A 25,059-nucleotide genomic window follows, 5' to 3' on the forward strand; every position below is an offset into this window, starting at 1 on the left:
GAGTAACATTCGTGCTACTCTCACATCCTGTCCAGTAGTTACACGCGTGTTACCCTCACTTCCTAACCATAACGTAACATACGTTATTTTTAACTTAATAACATACGTTATTTTTCGTACGTACCCTATCAGTCTCACAGAAAAAGACAGATAAGTTTAGTTGACGCTAGATAAAGTCAGATAAGGGTAGTAAAGTGTAGCTAAGAGGAGATAAGATTTTCTAGAAATGCTCACAGAGCTGCGAGGGGCGGCGCCCTTGGAGCCAGCCTCAGCCTCCCTAACTCCTGCAGGAGGCTACGATCCCTTCGCCAACCTCGTGGCCGACCACAGCAGCGGCTCCTACACCCCCAGCAGGTAAGGGCTCATGCACCGTTAAGGGGGGAACCCTCACTATAGTGAGGGTATGTAAATAGACATAGTATGTGTATTTACCTTTACTATTTGTAAGGGATGATGCTGCTGTAAAGATTTGTAGAACTTGTAAACTACTGCAACTGTAAAGATTTGTAGAGCTTGTAAACTACTGCAACTGTAAAGATTTGTAGAGCTTGTAAACTACCGCAACTGTAAAGATTTGTAGAGCTTGTAAACTACTGCAACTGTAAAGATTTGTAGAGCTTGACGACTTTAAAGGATTTTTTAAGGTCCTGCATGGGCTTCTAAGGACGTGTAAGGGCTTGAATGGGAGAATATAAGGGTTTGCATGAGCTAATTTACCTAGCAAAAATGTATCGTTATTGTCGCATAATTACGACAATGTACTCGTAAATGATTGACAATAAATTTAGATAATTATCATAATTATGAGAGTTTTTCAAATTTATTTTATGCCGTTAAAACTTGTTGAATCTTGAACTTGTAGGAAATGGGCCGATTTGGTTAAGGCATGCGCTAGCTTTCCATGGCTTGCAGGCTTTGCAAAGTTCGCTAGTGTTTGTTGTAGGAAAGTTTAAAAAGGTTTTTAGGCTTGCAAACGCTTGTTTATAATTTGTTAGGTCGTTTATAGTTTTTTTAATTGACGTGTAGAGAGTTTTAATTTTCCAGGAACATGCAGGATTTATTGGGAAAAATTTTAGTTATCGAGAAGTTTTTCGTCTCAAGGGGGGACGGTGCGGTGGTCGAGGTGCTTATGGAGGGGACACGGACGCCCCCAGGCTGGGAACCTCCCCCAGGAGCGCTGGGGGAGCGTCCTGATCGCTCCACGTCCCCCACCACCCCCACCGCTATGGGTGCCATCACCCTCCTCGCCTTCCTCAACCTGCTGGGGTACATCCAGGTGAAAGTTTGTCCCTTCACGTATGAGACTTAATGAGACATAATGTACATTGTACTAAAATAATTCATATTGTTTTATTTACACATGGGGAGAGTGTGGGGAGGGTTTCATTTCCCCAGTTAGGGGGAATATACAAAGCCTTATCAGATTTTGGGTATATAGTTTTCATTGCTCTAATGGGATTGGGAGATGTGCCCTATGATTTGTTTGCACCGTAAAGTTTGGTGTGGTTACACCTGGAACTCAACACTGAATTGTAGGTGCGTAATATACGTAACTGCAAACCAAAATTGACCAGCAGTTATTTTAAGCCTTCACAGCCAACCGCTACTACCAGCAGTTACTGTAAGCCGTTACTGTAACCTGAGCCGTTACTGCCAACCGCTACTAACAGCAGTCACTTTAAGCCGTTACTGTCAATCGCTACTAACAGTAGTCACTTATTTAGGCCGTTACTGCCAACCGCTACTATACCAGCAGTCACTTTAAGCCGTTACTGTCAATCACTACTAACAGCAGTCACTTATTTAAGCCGTTACTGCCAACCGCTACTAACAGCAGTCACTTTAAGCCGTTACTGCCTATAAATCCTCTCTTCAGGTAGGTATAGCATTACATTGAGCAGGAAAAGCCGATTCCTTACAATTCACGTCCGCCTCAGAACGTCTTGACGAGCAACAACGGCCGACGTCGTCGCAGCGTGACGGATCCGACGTCACCGACGCAGCCCGACGTCAGCCTCGCTGCCGACGTCAGCACCGCTGCCGACGTCAGCACCGCTGCCGACGTCAGCACCGCTGCCGACGTCAGCCTGGTGTCGGTGAGTGAACCTCTCAGTTACACAACATATTTCACTCATCCCGGACGTTCCTCAAGCAGGTTATAAACGGAACTGTCGAATTGTCTTCTTAAAACCCTGATATATTTTTGGTCCTTGAGGATACTGACTTTACGACCTCCTATCATGCGACAGTAGTTGTTGTATTTTTATACAGTATACGGTATTATTATACAGGCAGTAGTTGTATTATACATGGGTTAAAAAGGTGATTGGTCACCGAGTATTCCACACCGGATTGAAGTGATACTTGTTTTATTCGTAAATGAATTTCATGCATGTTATGCTGAGGTAAAAACATATCGTGCGAGAAATTCAGTTTTGTACTAAGTGATGATCATATATAGCATCTAAGAAGGAAAAGATTAAATAATATTAATGAGATTATTGAGAAAAGTTAAGATAGGATTATAGTTACTTGGAAATGAGATGTGATAAGACGTCATAAGATAAAATACGGTAAAACATGATATAAGAAGATTAATATGAATAAACAATGTGAAATAAGATGAAATAAGATTTCATAAGATGGTTAGATTAAATATGTTAAAATGGGATTAATGAGATATAATAGGTTAAAATAACTCTAACTCACGCTGATGGTGTAGTGGACACCAAATATATACTGTTGTAAAACTTTATTTGTTTGTATTTTGGGATTTTATAGAGTCTAATTTATGTAAGATATTTTGGTAGTCCAATACTTATTTGAGAGCTCTAAATATTCGAGCGCAACGATTTTTCGTAGCTAGTTTACCGCCATAGCTCTTCTTACTATTCGAAATAGATTTTCACGATGGCAAAATCTACGATTGAAAGCGACAATAACGAATTCGATGGTCAACTTATGGCGAGCTTGAAGATTTATGTGAAATAACGAAAATAATCAGTTTTAATCAGTTTTGTTACTCTGATGACTAAATAATTATGATATTGAGATCTTTTAGAGTCAGGATCAAAGCAGACGAGTTTAACTTGCTGCCAACACCGGGATTGTGATCTGAGGATGGTTAGATCCTGCAGAACATTTCAAGATTCAGTAAATATCAAATTAGCATTTAGCAGTAGCAAAGCGGTGCCTTCTACTTGGCACGTTAGCGTAAGTTAGAGCGGTGCTATCTACTTAGCGCTTACAATAGCCGGCACTATTTAATTGTCGGTAGCAAAATCCATCGCTATCTAGTTATGAGTAGCAAAAAAATTTAGCAATAGCACGATGCGGAGATATTGAGATAACAGAATGTTCGGCCCTTCCTCCTGTCTGACAGCAGAAGATAATTCTATTGAAGTTAGCGCTCAAAAACAGTTTTTTAAGAATTACCCCTGTAGAAAACGAAAAAGTTATATTTTATTACCATGACTAAAATTTTTAGAGTTATTTTCAGTGAAATGGAAAATTTTTTACTCCAAGTACACAATTTTGCCTGTGAGAATAATTTTGTTAAATTGCATTTTATAAAACAAAAGGAACAGATTTAGACTAACGAACAGAGTTTTTTTTACCGCAGTATGGGCCGAAACCCATATTAGGCTTAGCTTTACAAACAACATGAAGAATGTTAAATGTTCGGAAATATTTTAACATATAATTTAATAAATATAAGTACAATCAGAGGCGGCAATAGGTTTTAACGGCAGGGGGCTATGCCCGCTAAGATTTAAAATCCTATTCAAGTTGATACTGACTGGTTGTAAGATTATATATTTAAACTCCAGGTCACATTATTCAGAATTTGTTTGCAGTTTGTGCAAAAACAATCAATAATAATTCTGATGAATGAGCATTGTATTTTTGGAAGCTTAAGAATATATTGGAAGGTCTGAAGCTCCTTCTTTAATGTTTCATGTTGTTCTGGTATATCCAAATTTTGTATATCTTAGTTAGTTTAGTTAGTATTTAGTATATATAGTAGCTACTTCCTTCAACTGACTATTTTGGAGCAGTGGGTAAAAACTTTGCTGGCAATTATCCATGACCACAAACTGTAATAAAATTAAATGTAATAATTATTTTTAATTAAACTATATAAATCCACATCATGTGTGATTGAAATCAAGCCCACTTCCTCTAGCAGGACGGGAAAGGGGGGCTACGGGCCGCAGACCCCTACTCATCACATTCAGACCTCTACTCATCTCAATCAAATTCTATACACTCTAATCCAATAGACACTGACACTTACGCTACAGAACATAGACAACCACAACCTCGGTCTGTAGACCCTAATTTGACAGACCAACATGGTTCTGCAGCCCCAGGTTTACAACAACCCCTACAACCCCTGCCCAGGGGGCGCTTGGGGTTCGACGCCCCCTTCACAGCGCTGGCATACGACCTCATTGACTACATTATTGGAGATACCAAGGTAATCATAACTGTTACTCACTGGTAACTCTGTATTGGCGATAAATTTTACTGCCTGGTAACTCTGTATTGTCTGTAACAGTTGCTGCCCAGTAACTATGTATTGTCTGTAACTGTTGCTGCACGGTAACTCTGTATTGTCTGTAACAGTTGCTGCCCAGTAACTATGTAATGTCTGTAACATTTGCTGCCCAGTAACTCTGTTTTGTCTGTAACAGTTGCTGCCCAGTAACTATGTATTGTCTGCAACAGTTGCTGCCCAGTAACTCTGTATCCTATAACTGTTGCTGCCCGGTAACTCTGTATTGACGATAACAATTGCTGCCCAGTAACTCTGTATTGTCGGTAACAGTTGCTTCCCAGTAACTCTGTATCCTATAACTGTTGCTGCCCGGTAACTCTGTATTGACGATAACAATTGCTGCCCAGTAACTCTGTATTGTCTGTAACAGTTGCTGCCCAGTAACTATGTATTGTCTGTAACTGTTGCTCGGTAACTCTGTATTGTCGGTAACTGTTGCTGCCCAGTAACTCTGTATTGTCTGTAACAGTTGCTGCCCAGTAACTATGTATTGTCGGTAACTGTTGCTGCCCGGTAACTACGTATTGTTGGTAACAGTTGCTGCCCAGTAACTCTGTATATTGTCTGCAACAGTTGCTGCCCAGTAACTCTGTATCGTCTATAACTGTTGCTGCTCGGTAACTCTGTATATCGGCGATAACTGTTGCTCTCCAGTATCTACGTATTGTCGGTAATAGTTGCTGCCCAGTACCTATGTATTGTTTGTAACAGTTGTTCGCCCAGTAACTACATACGTATGTAGTGTACTTAACTATTGCTCTCCAGTAACTCTGGACTTTAGGTAATCTTGACCTCCCTTAATTACGTTTACTCATTGGTTTTCATCAATTATCTCAGTTTTACTCAACTTATCAACAGCCTCCTAGGCCACAACTGCGTCAGGAGCACCGTTCCTGGTGGCCGTGGTCATCCACCACCAAAACCAGCACTGACCCCGCCCTCAGTCAGGACCCTCCGTCTTCTAGGAGGTCCTCATCCTCCCCAACACGAGGGGACAAAACCTCACCCGCAGTACGGAGGGGCTCCATGCCCCCAGTCCCACCCAGAAGGGGCGTGGGCAGCTTCATGCAGTCCCTCCAGCAGCAGGTGCGGCGGGCGGCGTCCGTGATGGGCTTCCTCCACGATCCTTCGCCTCTGCGCGTGCGTCGACATGCGGTAAGATGGCTCTTAAGGCGAATAAATATTTAATCTTGATTAAATTTATTTGAAATCTTGATCTCTATGTTAATTTATTTTATATAAATCGATTGTCTCCTGCTGATATACTCCTTGTAAGATTGTAGTTACTGTGGAACGGGTCATCTGCCTGGAACCTGTTCGGTTCCTGTTGTAGGATTTTTATAGGATGTCATCACGTTGTTGTAATTACATTGTGAAGACATTGTAGCGATATTGTGATGATATTATTGTGATAATGTGATAACATTGTAGTGATATTGTGATGACATTATAGCAATATTGTGATGAGATTATTGCGATATTGTGATGTCATTATAGCGGTATCGTGATGATATTACATTGATATTGTGATGACATTATAGCGATATTGTGATGACATTACATTGATATTGTGATGACATTATAGCGATATTTTGATGATATTACATTGATATTGTGATGACATTGTAGCGATATTGTGATGACATTATAGCGATATTGTGATGACATTATAGCGATATTGTGATGACATTATAGCGATATAGTGATGACATTATAGCGATATTGTGATGACATAGTGATGATACAGTGATGTTAGTAGTTAATACCTCTGGCCCACAGCCGGTGCAGCGCAGACGCCGGCGCTACACGGCCGGCATGAACGCCTGGTACGACGAACTGGCGGGGCAGAACTACGGCAGTGAGCCGCCGGCAGATGGTCTCTTCAGCCGGGTACGATGGAGGGTGATGGGGGGGGGGGTGATGGGGAAGTAATAATGGGGCAATGATGGGAGTGAATGGTGGATGAATATGGGGTGATGGGAGGGTTATTGTTGGGGTGATGGGGGGGTTATGGGGAAGCAATTAATAGTGGGACATTAGTGGGGGTGAATGGTGGGTGAAAATGGGTGATAGAAGGGTGATGGGAGGGTTATTGTCGGGGTGATGGAGGGATTGGGCATGTAATAGTGGGGCATTAGTAACGGGTGAATGGTGGGTGAATATGGGGTGATAGGGGGGTAATGGGAGGGTTATTGTTGGGGTGATGGGGGGGTTTATGGGGAAGTAATAGGAGGGCATTAGTGGGGGTGAATGGTGGGTGAAAATGGGGTGATAGGGGGGTGATGGGAGGGTGATAGCGGAAAAGATGGGCGGTCGATGAAAGGGTGATAATGGGGCGATAGTGGGGTGATGGTGGGGTGATGGTTGGGGTGTCCGGAGGGTGATAGAGAGGCGAAGGTAGGGGTGACGGGGGGTGATGGACAGGTGATAGTGAGTAGATACTGTGGTTATAGTGGCTATGATAGGAAGGTGATAGTGGGGTGATTTGTTGGCGTTGTGCTGATAGTGTGGAGAAGTTAAGTTGTTGTTTGGTTATGAAAATGCATATCTTGTTGATAAATTTATGATATGGTGTCACGTTGCGCTAATTGTGTCTAAGTTAACGGATTTTCATCAATTATAAATGCCTCCAGGTATTATGAAAATGAATGCTCTTGTTAAGCAAATGCATGCCCGTATTATACAAATGTATGCCCTTATTATGAAAATGCATGCCCATACTATATAAATGTATGCCCTTAATTTTAAAATGCCTGCCCGCATTATACAAATGTATGCCTTCACTATGAAAAGGCATGCCTGTATCATACAAATGCCAGCCCTTATTATACAAATGTATAATAAGGGCTGCCCTTTTTTAATAAGGGCTGCTCCTGTATAATGCCCTTTTGCAGTTGCTGTTGGGGTTCGGTCGCCACATCCTGGGGGTGAGATCCCCCCAGCGCTAGAAGGCTCCCCTCGGGCACTCCCTCGGATGAGGGCCAGCCGCCGAGGGTAGAAGGATGCCTAAGGCTGAGGCTATCAACAAAAATGACTTTCAGCTCAGGAGGAAAATGTTCCTGTTTTTTTTTGCAGGATAATTATTGGAAATACTTGATTGCTCATTTATGATAAAATGTTATAGTCGTTGTTGAGGCTCGTGTTGTTATTGTTTTTACCGTTAAAGTTGTTATTATGTTTTTTAATTAGCACTTAAAAAGAAAATATCGTCCAGAGACCACGGGCTATGTTATATATGTTATGTTTCTATATGTTATGTTTTCTCACAACGGGCTATGTTATCGAAGCTGGTTGTAAGTTATACGCTGGTCGTAAGTTATGCACTGGTCGTAGGTTATGCGCTGGTCGTAAGTTATGCGCTGGTCGTAAGTTATGCTCTGGTCGTAAGTTATGCACTGGTCGTAAGTTATGCACTGGTCGTAAGTTATGCACTGGTCGTAAGTTATGCGCTGGTCGTAAGTTATGCACTGGTCGTAAGTTATGCACTGGTCGTAAGTTATGCACTGGTCGTAAGTTATGCGCTGGTCGTAAGTTATGCGCTGGTCGTAAGTTATACGCTGGTCGTAAGTTATGCGCTGGTTGTAAGTTATGCGCTGGTCGTAAGTTATACGCTGGTCGTAAGTGAAGCACTGGTCGTAAGTTATGCACTGGTCGTAAGTTATGCGCTGGTCGTAAGTTATGCGCTGGTCGTAAGTTATGCACTGGGCGTAAGTTATGCGCGGGTCGTAAGTTATTTACCAATCGTAAGTTATGCGCTGGTCGTAAATTATGTGCTGGTCGTAAGTAATGAGCTGGTCGTAAGTTACACGCTGGTCGTAAGTTATGCACTGGTCGTAAGTTATGCACTGGTCGTAAGTTATGCACTGGTCGTAAGTTACGCGCTGGTCGTAAGTTATGCACTGGTCGTAAGTTATGTGCTGGTCGTAAGTTATGTGCACATCAATAACGGATGTTTTGCTCATAATCGGCAGATGAATATACGATGTTGTAGAAATGTTTATTTACGATCTCGTAGGTGTTGTTTCTCTACGATGTCACAAGAATTGGCCAAATTACTTGAATCTTTTGTAATCGGGATTTTACAGTCGTGTCAAAATTCCATAAAGAATCCATTAATAAATCACTGTAATGAAATATCTGACCGTCCGTTACATTGCTAGAGGCTAATGTGGCACTAGAGTTACGAGCATCGTAAGACTTACGACCTACTAGAGTTGCGAACATCGTAAGACTTACGACCGAGTAGAGTTGCGAGCATCGTAATACTTACGACCGACTAGAGTTGGGAGCATCGTAAGTAAGACTTACGACCGACTAGAGTTACGAGCATCGTAAGACTTACGACCGACTAGAGTTACAAGCATCGTAAGACTTACGACCGACTAGAGTTACAAGCATCGTAAGACTTACGACCAACTAGAGTTGCGAGCGTCGTAAGACTTACGACCGACTAGAGTTGCGCGCATCTTAAGACTTACGACCTACTAGAGTTGCGCGTAGTTACGAGCATCGTAAGACTTACGACCGACTAGAGTTACGAGTATCGTAAGACTTACGACCGACTAGAGTTACGAGCATCGTAAGACTTACGACTAACTAGAGTTTCGCGCATCGTAAGACAAACAACCTACTAGAATTGCGCGCATCGTAAGAATTACGACCGACTAGAGTTACGAGCATCGTAAGACTTACGACATACTAGAGTTGCGAGCATCGTAAGACTTATGACTGACCGACTAAAGTTACGAGCATCGTAAGACTTACGACCGATTAGTGTTATGAGCATCGTAAGACTTACGACCTACTAGAGTTACGAGCATCGTAAGACTTACGACCGATTTGAGCTATGTGCATCGTAAGGCTTAACGACCGCCGTACGAATGCCCTTAACTACCAAACCTATTTAGGCATTAATTACGCACTAAATAATATTAATTGTTATACTGACTTGAGTTTATTGATTTATGATTAAATAAAATAATAATACCCAAAAATTTGTCTTTTGTCTGAAGTCTCGGAGCGAGTGTCGCTTATTTCTGCGACCAAGGCTTCTGTGTCACAAGGAAAATAATTTTACTTTGTTTCTTTAAAGAAATAAGTATTACTTAGTATCTACAGTGATAAATAATGTTGTGATTTATTTCAATTAATGAAATATTCAAATTTGAAACTTATACATAATGACTTTAATTGAACTCCTAATAAATCAAATATTACATTAATAATCCTTGAGATTAATTATATTCTAGACTGACACTACACATTTGCTACAAAATGTTGAACATGAAAAAACATTTTGATTGCGGCATTCATTTTGGTAACATACCTGTCTCAGCCATGTTGTCAATATGAATGACTAAGTCATGAATGACTTAGTCATTTCAGCAAGATAGATTGCCTGCTCTCTTCACTGCCGGTTTCCGTGCTGCATATGAAAATTCACAGTAAGAAATTTCGACGATAATTAACTAATATAAAATAAGTTGTAAGGGATAGAAATCATTTCTAGATAATTATCGAAGTAATAATATAATATAAGACGATGATGTTTAATGTCATGGAGTCGCCTGATGTCTGACAATCTTCTGTCAACACGACTGATTCATTCACCAATGACCGTTTTAATTTTTAAAATTCTCTTCTATCTTCTGCAACCGACACTAGAACTTCAGACTGAATGGAACGAGCAATTGAGAGACAAAAAACAATAAAAGACAAAAAATACTGCCGGATATAAGATATCCGGCAGTATTTAGATATATGGATATCAATATAAAGTATAGATATAGATATATATAGATATCAATATAAAGAATAAAGAATATATAGATAGATATCATTATACATATATATATATATATATATATATATATATATATATATCATATGTAAGGCAATATTTGTTCAAGTTAAGAAAAGGTACACTTAAGTTAAGAAAAGGTAAGAAAAGTTAAGAAAAGAAAAAAATACGCTAGTATCGATCGCTCGGCTAATGCTCATATAGACCTACAAGCCAATAAATTTAATAGCCAATATACGCCTAATGGCCAACAGACCATCCGACCAATACAACTACTAACCGATATTCTTTTCGGCCAACACTTCTACCAGCCAATACGCGTACTGCCAGGCCATACTTTCAAAACTCGCTAAGTGAACGTAAGTACTTACGCTCTATTTTCTTGTTTATGATTGGTGGATTTTGCTTGAAAGGAAGTCAATGATTGGCTGATGAACTTACGATCTCTTAACTTTTTTGAAAGTATAGGCCGGCCGATACACCTACCGGCCAATGAGCCTAAAGAATGCATCGATATTTGTAAAAATTCTCACTGATTTTTCTGAGTGTACCCATCACTATATAAGCATACATTACATAAAGGTACATTATTATTACACACCACATCTATTAATTACGCAAGCTTTGTACTTGCATAAGCTGAAGCAAAATTGAAAGTCAATCATGTATGAAGTCAAAAATCTCATGTGTGATAATAATCTCAAGACAAAATTTACTTTGTTTGAAAATCTAAGCAAGTGATGCATGTCTGGATTACATGTGGAACACAAATGGTGATGAAGAAATGAAGAACAAAAAATTGTTTCACGGGACAGCGGTACAGGTGGTTTAGGCCACGATTTCGGGTGGCAAAGGCCAACTATTAATGTGTTTAAGGCCTAAATTTCATATGCTCGAGGCCTACATTTCAGATGGTAACGTCCCACATAGATGGTAAAGGCCTACTTTGCAGATGGTAAAGGCCTACATTTCTAATGGTAAAGTGTAAAGGCCTACATTTCAAATGGTAAAGGCCTACATTTCAGATTGTAAAGGCCTAAATTACATGTGGCGTGGCTTTAAAAAAAAATCTCGTCAAGATAAGAAGGCTGGCTGAGTGAGGGCCAGTCGACGGGCCGCCGTCGAGCAGGAAGGTTGGGGGTGTCAGCGCTCTGTGAAAACCTGAAAAATTCCGAGTTTCTTTAAACTAGCACCTTAATGAGAGTGAAATACAAGTTCATCTGTATTGTTAATCTCAGCGTATTTCATATGAGCTAATAAGGAGACGGTGTCGTGTGCCAAACTCTGATCAATTGGAGCAAGATAAAATGGAAGGTAAAATACTATTAAACATCTGTATTTTTTAAACTCATAAGCTAATTGCGGTTGTAATTGAACAAGAACATCTAACAGCGCAAGCTTTTTATCCAGCGAATAAACTTCATTGCTATTTAGGAACGAATTAAGAATAGTTAATTAATCAGCTATAATAAATAATTCGAAACAAATAATATGAATATAGAAATACATCAAAGTGAAATTGACACTGAAATATTGATTCAAATGCGATAATATTAAGAATTTTTATTTTGAAACGAATGGTACCCTTGAAACTAATAGTTCTGCGATGGCAGACATTTCAGACCTGCAGAAGTCAGAGGGTCTAAAGAAGTATCTGCTGAAGGAGGAAGGCCCTAAGAAGGACCTGCTGAAGGACCTGCAGAAGGAGGAAGGCCATAAGAAAGACCTGCTGAAGGACCTGCAGAAGGAGGAAGGCCATAGGAAGGCCCTAAGAAGGACCTGCCCACCCAGGATCTGCAGGAGCATCATGTGACCTCCCGCAGAGGGTGGCAGTTGGCGCAGGGGGTCGACCTCCTGACGCGGTACCTCAGCACCTGCATGAGCGACCCTTACGACCCCATCACCAACCCCACGGTGAGGGGGGGGGCAGTCCCACGGTGAGGGGGGAGGGAGGAGAGGGCAGTACCACGGTGAGGAGGGGCAATCCCACGGTGAGGGGGGAGGGCAGTCCCACGGTGAGGGGGAGGGGGGGCAGTCCCACGGTGAGGGGAGGGCAGCCCAATGGTGGGTTATAGTGCGGTGGGGGGAGGGGGCAGCCCCACGGTGGGTTGCACCTCCCCATATTACAGGGCAAAAACAGTTATAGTTTAAAAAATATATATAACTCAGTACTCACTGCAGTGAGTGACACAGAGCGCATTTTCACGTCGACGAAAACGTGAAGTCACGGACGATGACAGACAGACGGACATGACGAGCACAATAGGGCATTTTTTTCCATAAATGAGAAAATGCGCTAAAAATGTGCTGAAAATATACTTTTGGGACACCCGCCTCCCTAATTTGAACCAAAAATATAAAGATTATAGCAATTAGTTGCCATCACTGCCTTGGTGTTACCATATCTAAGTGGTGATAGATACGTTATCTCATCACTGTGATGACAACAGCATCTCGTTCGAGTGATGCATGATTGTGATGCGCAGTTCAGAGTTGTGATGACAAGACCTCGTCATCACCTAACAGATAACCCTTTCAGAAGCTGCCTGTTATATGGTGTAATATACACCATATACGAGGTAATATATATCATATTGCAGCCATACAACTGGTCTTGGTCAATCTTATCAAAGAGAACTGAAGTTTAAGGCAGGATTAAGGATGGCCACCGATGTGACTGCCATGAATTTCACTATGGGATTGTGTCCTTGACGATGTGGTTGAAGATCAATGCATTAAGCTGATAAAAAAGATATTTACTGACTGGGAAAATGACGGGCAAAAATACCTGAGAGATGAACGCCATGATTGTTTAGTACCTACATTAATAGAATAACTTATTAATGCAATATTAAAAGAAATACGAATTAATGCTTTACCAGCAATGTTTCATGAATGATGATGTTTTTATTGATAAAACTTCAGCTACGTAACGGTATTTATCTAATTGATGGATCGATTAGGGAATGTTAGATAATAAAGTACCTGACACAATGCCAGTAAATGCAAGCGAACTTGTAAATCAATTGAAAAAAGCTGGCGCATTTGCATAATATATTTGAAAAATTAGGAACTTTATTAAAATTATAGCTGCTGGTCTGTAATGACAGTAAAATTTGTCCGCTATTCTATAATTATTAAATTCCTGTTCCGGCAAAAACAAGGAATATGGAAACAATTACATATAAAGGAAAAGAGGGTCCTTAATTCGAAGGATACGTATAGGTTCTTTATAAAATGGATTAATAGTTTCTTTATTCGAAGGATGTATGCATTATTGATACGAAAGATACGAAATTTTGAAGGATACCTATATTTTTTGTATGATGAATTAGTAGGTTTTTTATATGACGGATATGTAGTTTCTTGATACAAAAGATACGAAATTTCTATCAACAAAGATACGTAGGTTCTTAATAAGAAGGATGTGTTGGTTGTTAATTCGAAAAATATGTAGATTCTTGATACAAAAGATACGAAATTTCTCTCAACAATGGATACGTAGGTTCTTGATAAGAAGGATACGAAAGATATGAAAGTTCTATCAACAAAGATACGTAGGTTCTTGATAAGAAGGATGTGTTGGTTTTTAAATCGACCGATATGAAGGTTCTTGACTCGAGGAATAAGTAGGTTCCTGATATGACGGATACGAATGTTCTCGCAACAAAGGATATATGTATGTTCTTTACGTGATGAACATGCAGGTTTTTGATGCGAAGGATTGCTTTCAATGGAATAAGGGAAGCGGGACAGTAGTGAGAGACTGTATAGCTTCCACCCATGCAGTGACCAGGAAGTTTGAGTCCTACACAGTACAAGTTATTTTGGGAGTTAATAATTAATTAAACAAGTAATCATTTCCTCGTACAATTTTGGCTGATGAATGGGTACTCGACTTGACCTGAGTGTTGTATAATGTATTATAATGGTTCCGGTGGCTCGGCGACAAAGTGGACGTGGAACTACCTTAAAAAAATATATCAGTACTCACTGCAATGAGTGACAGAGAGCACGGACACCCGGCAACGTGAAGTCACAGACAGACGGACGGACGGACGGACGGACGGACGGACGGATGGATGGACAGACGGACGGACATGACGAGCACAATAGCGAATTTTTTCGTAAATTAGAAAATGCGCTAAAAAATATCTAAAAAATTAAAATCAACGACCACCCACTCCCTTCCCAAGTTGCTGCTACCTACGGGCAATACACTCGCAGGGATAACTTTTAGAAGTGAAAGCAAAATTTGCACGTACTGCTTAAAATGAAGCACTGAAATAAAGGGAGTCCGAAAAGGAGAAAAAGAAGTTATTCGTAAAATTAATACAATTGTCCCCGTCACAAATCCATGTACCAATATAAAAAAATAATAGTTTTCTTTTACCGCGTGCAAACAGATCTAACAAATATACTGACAACCCTATTAAAAAAATATGTAAAGCTTTTAGAAATAATATAAATATAAATTTTTTATCGTGTGTAAACAGATCTAACAAATATTCTTACACATTTCTTAAAAAAATATAGAAGCTTTTAGAAATATATAAATGTAAATTTTTCTAATCCGGTTCAGGGTATGGTATCTGAACCACTTCTTAATAAATAATACATGAATATTTTAGAAATATATAAATGTAAAATTTTTTATCTTGTACAGGGTATGGTGAACATAGGTACAGCAGTCAACAGCCTTCTTAATAAATAATACACTAAGATTTTAGAAATAAATAAGTGTAAAATTTTCTAATCTGGCACAGGGTTCTGTGACACTTTTTAATAAATAATACATGAATATTTTAGAAATATAAAAATGTAAAATTTTCTAATCTTTTACAGGGTATGGTGAACATAGGTACAGCAGTCAACTGCCTTATTGAAAAACTTTTAAAAATAATATAAATATTCAATTTCCTAATTTGATACAGGGTATGGTGAACATAGGGACAGCAGTGAACTGCCTGATGGGGGAGGAGCTGGAGCGTCGTCTCAACGCCCCCGACATGTTCGTGTACAGGACAGAGAGCCACCAGCACTACTATGACTTCACGGGCACCCCGCCCCTACGACGCGCCCTGAGCACCTTCCTCTCCAGGCACTTCGCCCGCGGCAGACCTGTGCCCCCTGAACAGGTGATGAGGGTGATGACGGTACGTGTACATAAGGGGGGGTGATGACTGTACATGGGGGGATGATTGTGCATGTACATGGGGGTGATGACTGTAGATGGAGGTGATGATTGTGCGTATACATAAGGGGGTGATGACTGTAAAGGAGGGTGATAATTGCGCGTGTACGTAAGGGGGTGATGACTGTACGTGGGGTTGATGGTTGTGGGGTGATGACTGTACATGTATGACGTAGCCGTGTCGTGCAGCTGGTGGTGATGACTGTAGATGTATGACGTAGCCGTACCGTGCAGCTGGTGGTGATGACTGTACATGTATGACGTAGCCGTACCGCGCAGCTGGTGGTGATGACTGTACGTGGGGTTGATGGTTGTGGGGTGATGACTGTACATGTATGACGTAGCCGTACCGTGCAGCTGGTGGAGATGACTGTACATGTATGACGTAGCCGTACCGTGCAGCTGGTGGTGATGACTGTACATGTATGACGTAGACGTACCGTGCAGCTGGTGGTGATGACTGTACATGTATGACGTAGCCGTACCGTGCAGCNGCAACCCCTACACCTGCTGCCGGGGGTGAGGGGGACGGACTATAGGACATGCAACCCCTACACCTGCTGCCGGGGGTGAGGGGGACGGACTATAGGACATGCAACCCCTACACCTGCTGCCGGGGGTGAGGGGGACGGACTATAGGACATGCAACCCCTACACCTGCTGCCGGGGGTGAGGGGGACGGACTATAGGACATGCAACCCCTACACCTGCTGCCGGGGGTGAGGGGGACGGACTATAGGACATGCAACCCCTACACCTGCTGCCGGGGGTGAGGGGGACGGACTATAGGACATGCAACCCCTACACCTGCTGCCGGGGGTGAGGGGGACGGACTATAGGACATGCAACCCCTACACCTGCTGCCGGGGGTGAGGGGGACGGACTATAGGACATGCAACCCCTACACCTGCTGCCGGGGGTGAGGGGGACGGACTATAGGACATGCAACCCCTACACCTGCTGCCGGGGGTGAGGGGGACGGACTATAGGGCATTCAACCCCTACACCTGCTGCCGGGGGTGAGGGGGCGGGGGAGTACTATTACAGCTCATTTAATAGCATGGAGGAGGCCAACATGTACTTAGGAGGCCTCAGTACATTTTGCTTCCTAAGTGCACGTAGCGGTCCAAGTACACGTAGCGGGTACACGTAGCACACTATATGTACATGTTGCCTCCTATGTACACGTAGCGGCCAACATCTCCTCTGCAATGGATGGGTTTAGTTCAAAGACCGTCAGCCACTATTCGCTGACGCCTACAGGGGCGGGACCTGACGCATATGAGACGAAACAAGTCATTTAATAGTCTCATAAATTCAGCCTAATTTCTATCGTTTAATTGACTATGAATTAACTTAATATTCAATACTCACTCTCGCAAACTCCCTTAACCCTCTATCGCCTGACATGAGTAACCGGAGCAATATTGTCTCAAGCCTACTTCTCAAAAAGGATACGTTCTAGTGAGCGCAAAATGACTTTCGCTGATGGTTGCCGCCACGTACGACAACTTTAAAATGTTCTCTGTTGTGTACAAACTTCCTCAGGTTGCTACACTCAATAGTTTGCGTATAATTTGCCGCCACGTACGACAACTTTAAAATGTTCTCTGTTGCGTACAAACGTCCTTAGGTTGCTACACTCAATAGTTTGCGTATAATTTGCCGCCACGTACGACAACTTTAAAATGTTCTCTGTTGTGTACAAACGTCCTCAGGTTGCTACACTCAATAGTTTACGTATAATTTGCCGGCACGTACAACTTTAAAATGTTCTCTGTTGCGTACAAATGTCCTCAGGTTGCTAAACCTAAAAGTTTACGTATAATTTAAGCTGAAAGTTTTGTTCCGGAGAGTGACATGGGGCGCTAGAGGGTTAAAGGATTACTGTGGGTTTACGAAAGACGTTTTAATTATTGAAGTAGGTGTATCCGAGCTTAATGATGATCAATGATCTACCAAATAAATTTTATATATTTCCTACGCATGCAATGATTATTTACTACGTACTTATTTACTATGAATTTGTTGACTATAATTTATGACTACAGGAGACCTTAGGCGGCCCCGACGACTTCAGGCTGACGCCGGCGCTGCTGGAGCGCCGGCTGCAGCAGCTGCGGGATGAGGGGGCGAGGGTGGGGCTGGTGGTGCTGGTCAACCCCCACAACCCCCTGGGGGACGTGTACTCCCCCCACCTCGTCCTGAACCTGCTACGGGTGTGCGCCAGGTTCGGGAATAATTTACGGTGACCGTAACTTACGATATATTACGATTCACCGTAGCTTATGATATGACCGTGACTTACGGTATTTTACGGTGACCGTAGCTTACGATGAATATATAATGGTAACCGTGACTTACGATATATAATGGTAAACGTAACTTACGATATAGTACGGTGACGGTAGCTTACGATATATTACGGTGACCGTAGCTTACGATGTATTACAGTGACGGTAGCTTACGATGTATTACGATGACCGTAACTTACGACATATTACGGTGACCGAAGCTTACGATATATTACGGTGACCGAAGCTTACGATGTATTACGGTGACCGTAACTTGCGATATATTACGGTTATCGACTTACGATATATTACGGTGACCGTAACTTACGATATATTACGGTGATCGTAACTTACAATGTATTACGGTGACTGTAAATTACAATATATTACGGTGACCTTAACGTACGATATATTATAGTGACCGTGACTAACGATATTTTACGGTGACCGTAACTTACGATATGTTACGGTGACCGTAACTTACGATATATTACGGTGACCGTAACATACGATGTATTAAAGTGACCATAACTTACGATATATTACGGTGACCGTAACTTACGACGTATTACGGTGACCGTAACTTACGATATATAACGGTGACCGTAACTTACAATATTACGGTGAGTCGGTGACCGTATCTTGACTTCAGGAACTTATGATATATTACGGTGACCGAAATTTGCGATATGTTACGGTGACCGTATTTGCGATACATTTATTTAATTTGATAAATATTTTTCAATATTTAGTTATTTAATTTTTATCAAAAATAATTTTATGCGTTCCACCCTTCCAGTCGTCTCGACTGAACCCTTCACGCATTTGTTGCAGGCACGAAGTGCATGTGATCGTGGATGAGGTGTACGCACTGTCGGTGCACGGAGGGGGAGCTGGGGGAGAGGAGACAGGAGGAGAGGGGGAGGGCTTCCGCAGCGTACTCAGCTACGACGACCTCCCTGACCCCATGCGTACCCACTTCGTCTGGGGCATGGCAAAGGTCAGGACCCTAGGTCTAGGGTATAAGGTCTAGGGCATAGGGTATAGGGGTAGGTCTAGGGTATAAGGTCTAGGGTATAAGAGCCGACCCTCTAGGATGTAAGAGCCGACCCTCTAGGATGTAAGAGCCGACCCTCTAGGATGTAAGAGCCGACCCTCTAGATGACTGATTCGACAATCTAAGGTGCCAGATCCGATCCTATAGGTCGTTGAACCCAACTCTCTAGGATGCCAAACCCGAACCTCTAGGGATCCAGCCTCGACCATCTAGATTCTTGAAGGCTGATCCGACAATCTAGGGTGCCAGACCCGACCCTCTAGCGTGCCAGACCTGACCCTCAAGGGTATATATATAATACCCGCTCTTCAAGGGTACCTCTAGCGTTCGAAATTTAGCACTCTAGGGTTATAGACCTTACCTCTAGAGCACTGAACCAGGCCCTTTAGAATGCCAGACCTGACTCTAAGCGGTGCCAGACTCAGCCTTCTATGGTAACAGACCCGGCCAAGTTGCCTGAACCGACACTCTAGAGTGTCATAACCGACCCTCTTAGGCACCATTCCTTATAGTCTTTAGGGTGCCAAAGCCGACACTCTAGAGTGCCAGGCCTGACTTTCTAGAGGGTCAGACCCTACATTCTAGGGTACCTGACCACACCCTTTAAAGTACCAGACCTGACCCGACTCTAGAGAGGGTCAGGACTCTCTAGAGGGTCATATTTGACCCTCTAGGAACACCATACATTACTCTGACCCCTCGGATATTAGAGTTGCAGAGTTTTATTTTTAGGACTTCGGGTTGGCTGGACTGCGCATCGGCGTGATCCACACCCGCGATCCAGCGGTGCTGGCCGCTCTGAACGTCGCGGGGATCTACCAGGCAGTGCCCAGCATCGTCCAGGACACTGCGGCCACGCTACTTAGTGATGAAGGTACCGAGAGAGTAGGAGAGACGAGATAGAGTTGTGGTAGTGAGGTGGTAGAATGGGGGTAGAATGGTGGTAGAGTGTTGGTAAAGTGCTGGTAATGCGGTTGTAGAGTGATGATAAAATGGTGATAGAGAGGTTGTAGAGTGGGGGGAAAGTGGTGTAGAGTTGTGGTAGTTTCTCTGACTTATGAATACAGTTGTGCGCGATGCGCATCAGCGTGCGGTAAAACGACGTCACGTAACTTCTTCAACAAGGTTGACAAACACCGCTGCCGGAGTTTTCGTTCGGAACTGCCTCTAGCTCACCTGTCCCATTCTGCTGTGCGCCTTCACGCTAAACACTGCGACGTGACTATTGGGAAATATTTCAATAATTTTTATTTTGATTTTTGAATCTGTGAAATTTTTTTCATGGGAACCTTGATTCAAAAGTGCTGACAGTTTTTTTCGACTTGAAATCGTTCATCGATAGGTTTTTATGTTCATTGTCCCGTTTATTCGGTACATTATTTTTTTTAGAGTTTTAATTTGTTTGATTGTATTTATCAAATTAAAATTTAATTACACTTGTATTTATCAAAATTGTTTCAAACGTTTTCGCAGGAAGTGAATTCACTTCGCGTTCTCATTGCTTATAAATTTTTGGTTGACTTACAATTCCAGCAAAGTAATGATTTAAGTATTGGTAACGATATGTTATCGCAATGGTATTCGCGATGACGTGGCATAATCATCGCATCTGGAAGCGTATATATATTAACAATAACGTTAACGGTAGTCCGCAGTGTGGTAACCTTAACATTAGTTTGCTACGTGGTTACATGCAGTATTTTTCAGCGTTGTAACGGTAACGGTATTATGCAGCTTGGTTGCGGTAACGGTACTCCGCAGTGAGGTAACCTTTACGGTATTTTGCTGTGTTGTAACAGTATTTTGCAGCGTGGTAACAGTACTTTGCAGTGCGGTAACAGTATTCTGCAGCGTGGTAACAGTATCTTGCAGTGTGGTAACAATACTTTGCAGTGAGATAACGGTATTTTGCAGCGTGGTAACGGTAACAGTATTTTGCAGCGTGGTAACGCTAACAGTATTTTACAGCGTAGTAACGGTAACGGTATTCCTCAGCTTGGTGCGACGGTTTCTTCCCAGCGTCGCGGGCGCGACTGCAGCAGCGCTACCGCGACGCCGTGTCGCTGCTGACGAATGAAGGAGTCGCGGTGCGACCAGGGCAGGCCGGGTTCTTCCTCTGGGTCGACCTCAGACCCTACCTGCGGGACCAGACCCCAGCGGCAGAAATGGGTGGGTGCAACATACGTACAAATGTTGAGGTCTAACAAACGTTCCAACGTCGAGGGCAAAGATACATGCAAACGTCAAGGTATAACATTCGTTAAACGTTAAATTCCAACAAACGTTAAGATCCAACGTACGCACCAATATTAACGACCAAGATACGTACATGCGTTAAGGGCAAAGATACTTGAATATGCAAAATTAAAGATAAGAACAGTTAGCTACGGAATTATTCGTACACCCCTTTATTTTCAATGTTATCATGAATAACTCGAAAATTACTGAATGTATGAGCGTACGATTTGATTGGACCAAGCAGTAAGTACTAGGGAAAATAGCACTACATTCCGAGAACAAAATGTAATTTCCAAACGGTTTAACATGCAGAAATTCCCCAACACCTTCAGCATCAATTATTCGCACAGTTGGAAAATATACTAACATAGTTTGCAATAATAATAATTAATGGTATGTCCTTTCATCTTCAAATCCCCATCAATCTCTTTCTATACTTTTTGATGGGATTTGCAGTGGTATCCTGGTTGATAGTATCCTATTCTTCAATTGCGACTTATTTCAATTTCTGGCGATTCTTGGAAGCTCGATTATTGATTCTAACTTTTAATTCTTGTCATAAATTCTCAACTGACTTCAAATTGTGGCTATTTGCTGGTCATGGAAGAACATTCACCTTTGTTTTATTAAGCCAATTGTTAGTTGTAGCTTTCGATTTATGCTTCGAATCATTATCATGCTCAATTATCCATGATCCCAGAACCAAAGGCCGAACGGATGTTAACGGGTTTCCTTCAAAATCGGTATATAAACATCTGAGTTCATTATTCTACCATTTGGAACTAACTTCCCGGTGCCACTTGAAGAGAAAAAAACACAATACATCATTGATCCACACCCAGGCACAATTGTTGGGATAGTGTTCTTAGGAAGGATACCCTACCTATTTTTGCGCCAAATCTTCGTATTAGTAAGTCCAAATAGCTCAATTTTCATTTCGTCACTCCATAATACTTGGTTCCAAAAGACTTCGCCTTGTCCACGTAAGATTTTGCTAATGAAAACGAGCAGCAACATGACGTTGTGTGTGATGTGGGACTCGTCGAGGTCTGCGTCCATGTAGGCCATTCTTGTTGAGACAACGCTGTATGGTGCGCTGACTCACGCTTGTTCCCTCACTGGCTAATCTATTGGTAATGCCCTTCCAAACCACTCTTTTATTCATATTTTCCTCACGACACAGTTTCCGAACTGATCGCACCAATAGTTTTGGGCTTCCGTTCTCGTCTAGACAGCGTGAGTGCAGTACCAAACTCTACAAACGTCTTTATCACCGACTGTACGGTGGATCTTTGAATATTCAGGCGTTTTGAGATGCACCCATAACCGGTTCCAGATTTGCATAGGTCATTAATTCTTTTTCTCAAACCCACTCTGAACTTCTTCGTCTTGCCAATGTTGAAGTTTGCAGTCAAATGGCAGGAACCGACATCTCTTGCATGACGTCACCGATAATAAAGTCCACTGGGATAATATTAAACGGGATATTATTGCAAATCTCATCAAAAACCACACAATGAGACTGCTGGAGGATATGAAGATGGAGGACATGACATTGATTGTTAATATTACAACTATTTTGGTATTTTCCAACTGTACGACTAACCATGTGCGAAGGGGTTGGGGAATTTTTGCATGTTGAAACGTTTTGAAATTACATTTTGTTCTGAAAATGTAGTGTTATTTTCCATACTAAATAGGCTTAATTAGTGTAATCCAATCTTAGGCTCATACATTCATTAATTTTCGAGTTATACAATAAAACATTGAAAATAAAGGGTGCACAAATGATTTCGTCGCTAAGTGTACAAACAATGTAAAGGTCGGAGACACGTTACTCGTATATGAAAAAGTCAAGTGCGAACACGTATAAATAATCAAGATACGTTAATATGAATGAAATGCAAAGCACGAATGAAATGATCAAAAATACGTATATAATTAAAGGTCGAAGCAGCGTATATTTGGGTAAACGTGTGTCAGATGTGAAAAGTGGGTCAAGATACCGAGGTACTCGTATTCAAGTGAGTTATTATGAATGAACCTCTCCTCTGTACCTAAATAATAAAATTATTATTAAATTATTAACTTTAATAATATAAAGTATAATAATAATAATAAATTTAATAATAATAATTTTATATTTAATTAAATTAGTATAAAATTTCTACACAATATAATCTCGCCACGTGTGGGGCTGCGGTCCCCCAGAGCTGTTTGAACGCCTCATCGCCGCGGGAGTGTATGTGGTCCCTGGTGGTGAACTACGGTGCGCGGTACCGGGGTGGTACCGCATCATCTTCTCCGTCGACCTGGACCTCCTCACTGTCGGTACGTGGTACCTCACCGTCGGTACGTGGTACCTCACCGTCGGTACGTGGTACCTCACCGTCGGTACGTGGATCGGTACGTGGTACCTCACTATCGGTACGTGGCACCTCACCGTCGGTACGTGGTACCTCACTGTCGGTACGTGGTACCTCACCGTCGGTACGTGGCACCTCATCGTCGGTACGTTTTAATTCAATATACTGTAATACACGTCATTTAATAAGCTTGAGTTCCATCAATTTGTAGAATTCTCAGTTACCCGCTTGCTACCTCCTCTATATTATTTAATAACTCGCACCAATTAATAACGTAAATAATCTATAATAGACAAAAATTGCAATGATCTCTGTTGTCATTAATGAATCAAATTGTTCTTTTCTGTGCAGGACTGAAGCGTCTCATTGACGTCGTCAAGAGCAGGATCTAGAAACGTCCTATGGGTGTCAGACCTGTAGCTGTGTACACGTCCATTACACACGTCCTAGTCGTCCATTGTACATGTCTATTGTACACGTCCATTACACACGTCCAAGTGGTCCATGGCACATGTCTATTGTACACGTCCATTACACACGTCCAAGTGGTCCATGGCACATGTCTATTGTACACGTCCATTAAACACGTCCAAGTCGTCCATGGCACATGTCTATTGTACACGTCCATTACACACGTCCTAGTCGTCCAATGGCACATGTCTATTGTACACGTCCATTACACACGTCCTAGTCGTCCAATGGCACATGTCTATTGTACACGTCCATTAAACACGTCCAAGTCGTCCATGGCACATGTCTATGTACACGTCCATTACACACGTCCTAGTCGTCCAATGGCACATGTCTATTGTACACGTCCATTACACACGTCCTAGTCGTCCAATGGCACATGTCCAATGCACATGTAAATTACACACGTCCTAGTCGTCCATTGCACATGTCTATTGTACACGTCCATTACACACGTCCAATGCACATGTCTATTGTAAATGTCATCAATTCCAGACACCTGGCTTACCACCCGGTCTACCACCTAGCTAGTACTCATCCCGTACCACCAACGAATGTGACATAGTAACCTATACTAGTAGCATTAGTACTATACGTAACTAGCGAGTCCACATCCCTGCCATGACCGCGAGACAAACTACACTCGATCCTGCGAGCGTTACACTCGATCCTGAGCGCTTCTTTAATAATTTTAACAAATGCAACTTCACTCAGAGTACTGAATGGGTCATGTTGTCCAAATAGTGACCCAAAATTCTTATCCACAGCACGAGCAAACAGCGTACGTAGCACTGATACACTTTTTTTGTGGACCAAACAGTGTTAGGATGACCCGGATTAGCGCAAAAGGTGCATTTCTATTGGGGCAAAGTCTTATCCATTTCTTGTAGTCTTCACACTCGTATGAGATAAGCGTTTAAATTCTCAAGCTACCCGATCTATTTCTTCGCTACCGGCATGCGGAGAAAAAAATATAAAATATCGTGAATGAATAAATGCAATTAATAATTCCTTTTTGCCCAAACATTACTGTTGCGGCAAAACTTTTTTTTGCAAATGTTGAAAAATTTTTGTGTAG

The 25,059-nt window shown here is 42.0% G+C and overlaps 2 protein-coding genes across 2 annotated transcripts; both read left to right on the forward strand.

Annotated features, from left to right (window-relative positions):
• The first annotated feature begins 139 nt into the window (after positions 1-139).
• Positions 140-7,746, forward strand: LOC108678830. Its single transcript, XM_047880590.1, has 7 exons — positions 140-354; positions 1,102-1,276; positions 1,938-2,096; positions 4,190-4,480; positions 5,420-5,716; positions 6,341-6,451; positions 7,456-7,746. Exons 1-7 carry the CDS (start codon positions 227-229, stop codon positions 7,507-7,509), a joined length of 1,215 nt encoding a protein of 404 aa, XP_047736546.1. The 5' UTR covers positions 140-226; the 3' UTR covers positions 7,510-7,746.
• A 3,732-nt stretch (positions 7,747-11,478) lies between these two features.
• LOC108678834 (1-aminocyclopropane-1-carboxylate synthase-like protein 1) lies at positions 11,479-24,269 on the forward strand. Its single transcript, XM_018167324.2, has 12 exons — positions 11,479-11,675; positions 11,975-12,055; positions 12,121-12,275; positions 15,296-15,499; positions 15,745-15,765; positions 16,495-16,524; positions 17,607-17,785; positions 18,684-18,849; positions 19,639-19,780; positions 20,902-21,075; positions 23,356-23,475; positions 23,862-24,269. Exons 1-12 carry the CDS (start codon positions 11,669-11,671, stop codon positions 23,900-23,902), a joined length of 1,320 nt encoding a protein of 439 aa, XP_018022813.2. The 5' UTR covers positions 11,479-11,668; the 3' UTR covers positions 23,903-24,269.
• Positions 24,270-25,059: the final 790 nt, after the last annotated feature.

This window comes from Hyalella azteca, unplaced genomic scaffold, assembly GCF_000764305.2.
Source record: "Hyalella azteca isolate HAZT.00-mixed unplaced genomic scaffold, Hazt_2.0.2 contig5640, whole genome shotgun sequence".
Lineage (NCBI taxonomy): Eukaryota > Metazoa > Arthropoda > Malacostraca > Amphipoda > Hyalellidae > Hyalella > Hyalella azteca.